Source organism: Photinus pyralis, unplaced genomic scaffold (genome assembly GCF_008802855.1).
Source record: "Photinus pyralis isolate 1611_PpyrPB1 unplaced genomic scaffold, Ppyr1.3 Ppyr1.4_LG7, whole genome shotgun sequence".
NCBI lineage: Eukaryota > Metazoa > Arthropoda > Insecta > Coleoptera > Lampyridae > Photinus > Photinus pyralis.
In genome coordinates this window covers 41839632-41848796 of record NW_022170738.1, presented here as the reverse complement: position 1 = coordinate 41848796, position 9165 = coordinate 41839632, and the positions used below count along the sequence as shown (strand labels likewise).

The 9165-nt window shown below is 33.8% G+C and overlaps 1 protein-coding gene across 1 annotated transcript; it reads right to left on the bottom strand.

The window, feature by feature from the left end:
- Nucleotides 1-3679: 3679 nt before the first annotated feature.
- LOC116176341 (phosphoacetylglucosamine mutase-like) lies at nt 3680-8840 on the bottom strand. The gene is made up of 9 exons (XM_031494858.1): nt 8660-8840; nt 8493-8563; nt 8319-8448; nt 5933-6028; nt 5517-5877; nt 5186-5467; nt 4593-4750; nt 4353-4545; nt 3680-4304 (listed from the first exon to the last, which is right to left on the bottom strand). Exons 1-9 carry the CDS (start codon nt 8758-8760, stop codon nt 4047-4049), a joined length of 1650 nt encoding a protein of 549 aa, XP_031350718.1. The 5' UTR covers nt 8761-8840; the 3' UTR covers nt 3680-4046.
- Nucleotides 8841-9165: the final 325 nt, after the last annotated feature.

Genomic DNA, 9165 nt, shown 5'->3' with positions numbered 1-9165 from the left:
TCATGCTCTTTAAAAGCATTAAATGCTGTGCCTTGACAATTCATTTTTAAAAAATACTTGTGTAGAGGAAAATTAAAAATAAGAATGTGGTTTTAATTCCAAATTGTAAAAATTTGTCAATTTTAGATGGTTTGATGTGGACATTTTTAAGTATGGTGTACAATTGATATAACTGCAAGCATTTAACTATCGAGTGAAAGTAATTCTTAGATGTAGATTAAGAAACCTTAGGTATTAGATTGTATGATAATTGATCCGTCCGTGAAATTTGAAACGTCCATTTTCATTTGTTACGAATTTTATATATTTTTTAAATAAACAATTTTTATATATTTTAGACTATTGTTATACATGAGTATAAGAAAATCTAAGCATTTTTAGACAATAATTAACCCTACTGTCACTATAATTTACTACTTTTTTTTCAATGAAATTGGTTTGAAGTACAACCGGTACAACTGAGAATTATTCACATAATTTTATTTATGTATAAGTTTATGTCATATTTTTCTGTGGGCAGAGTTTAGGACAAACTAAACTTTGTGCAAGTTTTAAAGTTATTTCAATTTACTATTTTGGCGGATAATGATAAATGGATAAATAAATGTGAAATAAAAATGGATAAATAAAAACACCAGAAGGATTTCGCCATGCGTAAAGTGAATAGGACTGGTCTTGCTGTGATTAATAATTGAGTGATTATTTTTACACCACGTACAACATCTATCAAAAATGAGTTTAGTTTTATTTGCCTAAGATTCTTTACTTCCAGCAAAGATCATGATCTTTCCAAATTTAATTATGATGTTACCATCATCCACGTAACATGTTACAAATATTTCGTCATTACATTTACCAGAAATAAAAGATGGAACATCGTTCACAAATACGACAAACAAGTTGGGACCCAGGATAGAACCCTGTGGAACACCAGATGTGTCACACAAGTACTTCTTTCCCCCGATGGCATTTCTACAATTTGAGTTCTATTTAATAGATATGATTGAAATAAACTTAGAACATTCCCACGAGCACCATATCTGTACAGTTTTTCTAGTAGTGAGTTGCGATTCACCGTGTCAAAAGCTAATTAAAAAAAAAAAGTGTAAATAAGAACGTTGGCTTTGCGCATGCGCACATCTGATTTTTATAATATGTGACATGCTGGCCGTTACTAGAAGCATTGTATATGTTAGAAGTATCTGTGGTTAAAATTTCAAAAAAATATCTCGACAAATAAGAAAAGAAACGCCCATTAATCGTCAAATGTTTTTCTTCGTTGACGTACCAGAGCTGTATGTAAACTACCAAATGCAACCAATTAAATATATTGAAAAGTGTAGGAGTAGACAGAGAAAGTGGCCATAATAGCGCCTTCCAACATAAATTGAAAAATGCACTAAAAACAAATCTCGCATTCTGCAGAATATTTCCATTTCCTTCCAATCACTAGGGATGTGGCCGATTCGCAATTGTTTAGTCGCCTCTTACGACACGCAGTGCTTTCTGCGGTAGAGGTATTCTTTCCCACCCCTACACGGGTGATAAATAATTAATACAAAAAATACGAATACATCAGCGTCTTCCACATCAACTTTACAACATATAGAACATTAGAGATAGTTGGTTTATTTTCAATTTTTCTTAAAATATAGTCTAATCGAACGTATCAATGTTCATACAGATGTACTTCATTGACAAAAGTAATGATCGCCAAATAGGTAAATCCTACAGCATACACAACCAACATTTGTACATATTGTGCAATTTGGAAATGCGAACCATCAAATTAGGGTATCTCCTCCTGCAAGAAACCGACGGAGCCCGATTTGATAGGCATATTGGTAGCTTTGGGCTGTAGAGTTTGCCTATTAGACGGTCATTATACTTTGGCAGACTGTACACGTACTAAAAAAATGTGATGGAAAACTGATTTCGCTTTTTATTCAAAGGAATATTCTTTCTTCTATCTTTAGTAAGTACCACTTCATTATACTAAAGTTAAACAACATTCGATTTTTTGAAAATCCGTATTTGGCCACTTCTTTTGATAACAAAACAATATGACAAACCCGATCACCATAGTTTCATAGTTATTGATCAATCAAATAAACAAATTTTAAACAAACTACCTATGCTTTGTCTTCCAAACTGGGTGATTGCCAGAGCGATCTCAATTTTTTACAGATGGTAGTGGAACCCTAAGACAACCATTTACAAAAATTGTCGGACTGTGTTTTGTTAGTTAACTAACAAATGGAATACCTCCCGAAATATAACAAGAAAGGTAACTATATAATATGCCTGTGGCACTCTGATTAATAAAAAGAATATATTTTGGTCAAATAGAAGCATAAAAAAAGTTCACGCTTTAAAGAATCCTTCAAGGGGTTGATAACGAGGAAATTCTTGTCCCTCATATAGGAAATTTTGAGGAATTAGATGGGAAATATGGACGAAATTCTAGAGAAATTCGGAGAAATTTGGGGAATAAAAAGTTATCAATGATGTGTCGAAGCCAAGGATTGGTGGAATGACAAATAAAGATTATTATTATCAAATGTTCGCGATTTTATTATCAAAGTTTTCATTTGGTCTACAACTTATTTTCTCAAAAAACAATCATTTAAAATTGGTACCGCAGCGCCTGAAAGTCATATGACCTGAGTCGACAGACAATCGATTTTAGCATACTCGGATAGACCAAAGTGGAACTCTGTCGATTAAAATTTTGATCACTTTCGTTCAATGGATTTCGAGCTAGCTCCCCTACTATATTTTTTACACAATTTGTATTTTTAATTAAATTTACAGAACTTAAGAATTTACAAAAGTTAATTACCAAACATAGCAGTTTATGAGAGTAAAATTAATTGTTTACAGTCACTAACTTGTAAAAGCTAACAATTTTAAAAAATATTTATGCGGACACCTGATTTTTACAGTATGTGATATGCTAGTCTTTACTAGAAGCATGTGGTTAAATTTTCAAAAAAATCTGCATAAATACATAACAGAGTTGAAAGGGCGCACATCTCTATTTAAATTAGAAAGAAACAGACAGAAATATTATTTACATTAATTTTATGTAAGGGTAGTATTAACTTAATTTTTTTGGCAACCATTTGCAATGTGTTTGTTTACATATTAAAATTGCTAAAAAATGTATTTCACTATGTAAACAGATAAGCGAAAGTTGACCTTATGTGGGATGTTGTATTGCAGAGTAAAAACTTGTTAATATTAGCAGTTATGTGTTCTTCTAGAACAGCTAATCCTACTAACATTCAGGGTGGCTCAACACTTGTCAGCTAACTTTATTTTCTTTCCCTATGGTCTGCCAAGTGAAGTATAAGATTTGGGAGGCGGGGTCCCTATTCAAAACAAATGGACTTATCGTATTCATGCAAATTTAAGTTGAATACCCTAAACAATTTACATTTTTTGTTTTTTTTTATTGGTTTTGGTTATCACATAGGTAAATAAACTTTAAAATTTGGACAGGTTTTTTACAGGTCATGCTAAACTAAAGACTTCAATTAGACATACAATATAGCACAAGCACAAGCAAGATTTATATCAGGCCGAATTTTTTTTACCCTGTACTATGAATCTGACATGATGCTCCAGTGTTTGGTCTAATCAGTCAGGTTAGAAAAATGGAAAAGAAAACACTCACTCTACGCACTAATCTCTAATAACAATTATATTAAAAGATAAAAAATGTACAATAGGATCTTAATCTAATAAAATTCAAAAACATAACCAAAGTTATAGTCAAATGCTCACTTATTGCACCTATACTTACATAAGTTTTAAATTTGCAAATCTACATTTTTCATACCAAAACGGAATGTTTTTTTTTTAAATAATCGCGCCAAACAAATTTGGAATGTCCTATAATGTGCCAGTACATTATGCGTCGGTTGTTTATAAAATTCGTTAAGCCTCTATGTATAAATATTAATTCTGTAAATAGGTATAAGAATTATAATAAGTAGGTTAAAAAGAGTTACAAAAGGGGATCAGTACAAAAATTGGTAAAACTATTGCGGTATAATTGGCGGGGCACCGATTCCTCCTGCAAGATCGTACACTTTTTGTGCCACCTCAGCGGCTAATTTCTCACATTCCTCACGAGTCTCAGCTTCAGCATAAATTCGCACAATATCTTCAGTACCTGACGGCCTTACAAATGACCTTCCTTTACTGTACTTTTCTACTAATGAGTCGATTTCCTCTTGTAGGCCTTCTGGTGTGACACACACTCTTTCTGCGTCCTTTGTAGTGAGTACACTTCGATCCTAACAAATTTCTGTTATTACAAAGACAACGAATTACTAAATACCTACCTGAACGGTCACTTTAAGAAGTTTATTCGGTAAATCTGTGTACGTCTGTTCCCATTGCTGTATATTCCAACCCTTTGCATTGAGAATAGTTTCCACCAACAACATATCCGAAATGGCGTCACCTACAGTTTCATTGATTACATCAATTAAAGCTAGCAGTTTAGCAGCAGCTTCTTGTTGTTCCTCTGATAATCTGCAAAAATCTGCATTAGGTAATTGTACAGTCAATCCAGTTTTTACTTATTATTTTTGGCCGCTTCGTTTAATTTATCCTTTGCATTTTTGCTGAAGATCACGGTGCCATGACCGTTCGCTTCAAAATAGACGCCAATATCATATTCTAGTGCTTTGTGGTGTAAATGCTTAACCCCGGTGGAAACACAAGCAACTGGTACTTTCTGCAGAGATAAAAAATTCATACAACTTCGTTAGCTTGGATTAGTACACTATATGCAAAGAGCAATTACTATAAAGAGATCCAACATGTAGGTCTTGCCTTTGTTGTATATTATGAAACTAAAACCAGTAATTGTAAGGTTAATTATGGGGATCTCTCAGTAGAGCTCTACTTCATTACATTTTATGGGGAGGTTTTGGATTTTCACTTAGATCTCTCCCTATTTAAACAAAAAAAATGTATATCATTAATGTATGAAAATACCCAGTTCCAGTACCCGATTGCTGTTATGTATTAGCTCCAAATGTGCTAGATTCTATAATTTCGCGGGTACTGTCCCCTATTAATTGGTTTCATATTATCAACTACTAACGTGCCAGCATATATTTGTATATGAGTGAATCTCTTTATATTTAGTACTCTGATTTAAGCCTACCAAAGTCTTAGTAATATAATCCGTAGAGGCACCGTTAGCGTAGGCAGTTTGAATTAATCCTAAATTGAGATCAATACCACAGGTCGAAACCAATTCCTTAAGATACTCAGCTACCAAAGTGGCTATTCTGTCACCATCTAATAAATGGAATTTATTATTTTCATCATTATAGTAATAAACCACCCTGTCCGCATCTCCATCGACCGACACACAGCGTTGATTTGGTATATTAGGTACACCAGTAGGGAATAGCTGCTGCGACTTAACATGATCAGCACCGCACTAATTAAAAGATTATTTAATTATATACATCCCACTAAAAGATATTTACCAAATAATTTAATTTCCCAGTCCCTATACCGGCGTCATTGTAAAGCTCAATCTCCAAGCAGTCGCCCAATCGCTTCATAAAATATTTGATTTTCTTTGCACCAACCCCATTAGCACCATCATACAAAACTTTATTCACATAATTCTTGTTATTAAAGTTATCACCCCTCAGTTTCTTAAATGCGCTCACTAATTTAGTGTAATATCCTTCTTCTGTACCGATTCCATATGCATTCTGGGTATTTCTGCACTTCACAAAGTAATGCATCTGCGGTGTGGTTACGATACCAAAGTCAATTGGTTTACCAGACAGAGCCAAGACGCCGTCGATGACGGATTTGGCTAAACTCGGGCTGCTGGGCCTATGGAGTGTGAATGATGGATGGCTAAGTTGCAACTTCAAGTATTAGCACTTACCTTGTATCTTTTCCTATTAAAATGTTAACCCTAACTGACATGTCAATGTTATACTGTTGAACAATTTCCTTAATTGTTCCCTCCAATTCGTCATCCCTAAAAGAATATGAATTTTAAATTTACTCACATGCACACAAAAAAATGTGGCAAATTCTTAACAGAACAGCTTCCTACTTCAAACCAAAAATCGCGGATGTGGAAGAGTGCCTTTAAAATTTGGTAAGTGTTGGGAAAAAATGTATCCCACGAAAGTTTATTATTTTCCAATATAGAGTAAGAATATTCAATACAAAGTATTAGGTTTCTATTGGAAAAAGTTAAGTGCCCTACACTTGATCCTTAAAAGGGACAGTTATGTAAAATGTGCATAGCATCATTAAATGGGCCCCTCCTATACATAAATCCGAGCATAAATCACTTTTTTTGGATCAATTAATGTTTTTCATCGAGGATTAAGATCAAAACTGTATGTTTGGGTTTACTTTTTTTTAAACCTTATTTCGGACTGCATCATCAGGGCATTAAGCTGTAAAACAATGCAAAATTAAGAATTGTACACAGGTTTACTTAAATTACTTACATTTGATAACTAGAAGAACCAAAAAACTACATAACATTGACATTTAATATAATCAATTTTAATTAGTCGCATACGAAAAATTGGATAAAATTTTGATTTACATATATTAAATAATCAGTAATTAAATTTCGGTCTTGGGTCACCATACTATGGAATGTCCTATACGACAGGGTGCTGAGACTGATGGTGGGTTGACGCAATCATTATCATTAGTTCACTATCAGTAGATCATTAAGAAATAGCCAATAGAAGCAAAGGTATGGCTTTGTTGGTTAACTATTGGCCATTTCTCAATGATCTGGTCTTTGGCGGCCTTTCCCAGCCATGTTGAGGTGAAGGTGAGAGTAGACGGTATGAAGGAGTTGGAGGTGCAATGATAACTGAGAGACTCGCGGCTTCACACGCGTGAGGGCAGGGTGAAGAGACCACACGGAGAACCCGGGAGCGCCCAATTAGGAGAGTGTAAACAAGTTCTGCCTCCGGGTGTACAGCTAGCGAGAAAGAGCATTTCCAAAGCCATTTATGCGGATCATGGTTTTTTAGTTAGCACTACATATCTATCAGGACAGGATTTTAGTGGGTACTAGATGACCAGGGGATTTGTGCCGCTAGCATTATAAATATTATGTGAACACTTAGGTTTATGAACTATGAGATACACGACTGGTATTATAAAGCATACTTAACTATGTTGTCAGCTAACAATGTTGTTAAGGCATGTGATTGGATGTTTTTTCAAAGAATAACATCTATCTTCGCAAAAACATCCAATCACATGCCTTGACAACATTAGTTAAGTATGCTTTATAATAGTGGCCGTTGGATAATTAAATTAGAAAACAAGTGACAACATACAGCCTGCTTTTTTCTAAAAAAAAGTTTTTATTTCATACACCCCGTGAGTAGTTTGTTCTAATTGTACCCATAAAAATGTGCCAAATGAGGATAAAAACATAAAAAAACCTGTAATAACAAAGATAACAAAGTAGACTTCATTTTAAGCAGACTGTATGCACTATAAGATAAAAGTTGGACTGGAAAAAGTGCTATATTTGGAATACTAATTCCGAATCTCTCTCGGTAAATATTTACTAGCATCAATCAATATATTTTCGAACATTACCCGTGCCAATGTACATTTAATTTGATTATTAATTTATTTTACGCTATACTTTGATAGCAAAGCAATTTTCATGCCAAATTTATAATTCGATTTTAACTTTCCTACCTAAAAGTTATATCACAGAGGTACAGATAAACATGTTCTAAATTAGATTACAAATATAATTTAGACGTGAACAATTTGTAATCTATTTCCCACAACCACCACAAGTTGAAATAAAAACATTTTAATTAAGATTAATGAGAAGAGTCACGAATGCATTCTTGAGGTTTTATTAAAAACTTAGGAATGCATTTCTTCCGAAACTTAGGAAATGCATTTAAGTTATAAAGACAGTACTTTAGAAAATATTGCAAGAAAGTTTTGCATAGTCTGTAAAACCATGGTAACAAAAACATAGTATTGATCATAACTTTGCACATTCCTTCGCCTACCTACATACCATCAGGGAAAAAAATTAGAGTAATAATAAACGGAAAAGCTGAAGCTAATTATTTGCAAACTAGCTCATTAAACTGTACAGTTTATAAATAGCGATATTAAGGTTTGTTAAAGATAGAATCTTAATTAAGAAAACATAACTACTGAGTAAACATGACCATTAATATTATTATGGTTGTCAACTACTAGAATGTGATTTTAAAATATATTACACATAAAATTGCAGATCGACTACTACTTACTGAACGTTCGCTACTCTTGTGGCTAATTCTTCCCAACTTTGCTCCATCATTTCTCCATGCGGATCGATTAATTTCACACCGTTATCACATTCTGGATTGTGCGAAGCGGTTATCATAATTCCGATAACTCCTACAAAGTGAGGTATTAAGATGAGAATTTAATGAATCACATACCTTGCTTGTAACGAGATCTAAGGACAGCCAATAGACCCATTCTGTACATTATGTAACCGAGATTTGAAGCCCTAGAATATTAATTGCCGCTAATTAATACATCTGTTAAGCACATAACCCTAATTTGGGTACACAAAGTAAACATTTGTAAATAAATGAATTCTCACTTCGTGCGAAATCCCGCAGTGCCATAATGGATATCGTGTTTCACTGTCTTGGGGTGCATTTCCCTTGCAAAAGCGTATACCGTTCTGTATGATGTGCTCATGATGAAGGTGTTCGATGGAATGGAATGAATGAACTTTCCTTTCCTCGGGTTGAAGCGAAATGTACGTAGGAATAAGAAAGAGAAAGACTTATATGACTCATACAATATACCCTCGGATTCTTTAATTAATGCAGCAACCTTTCACTTTCTGTGGAAGGTGCCGAAGGCAAACTTTAGGTAGGTAGGGGTAGGTTAAAAACGCGGTTTATTCAAAAAGCGTTAAGACAAAATACGTGCGGTCTTTCTATCTCATAAAACAATCATTCTCAAATGGTAGATACTTAGTTTAAATAAATTCTCTCACACTGGAGTCTTCCGGCAGTCTAATTGAGTTCAATTATTAAATTCAATCACTAAAGTGGGCCTACTGCCTGCATTTTTGGCTTTTCACTTTTTTTTAGATCA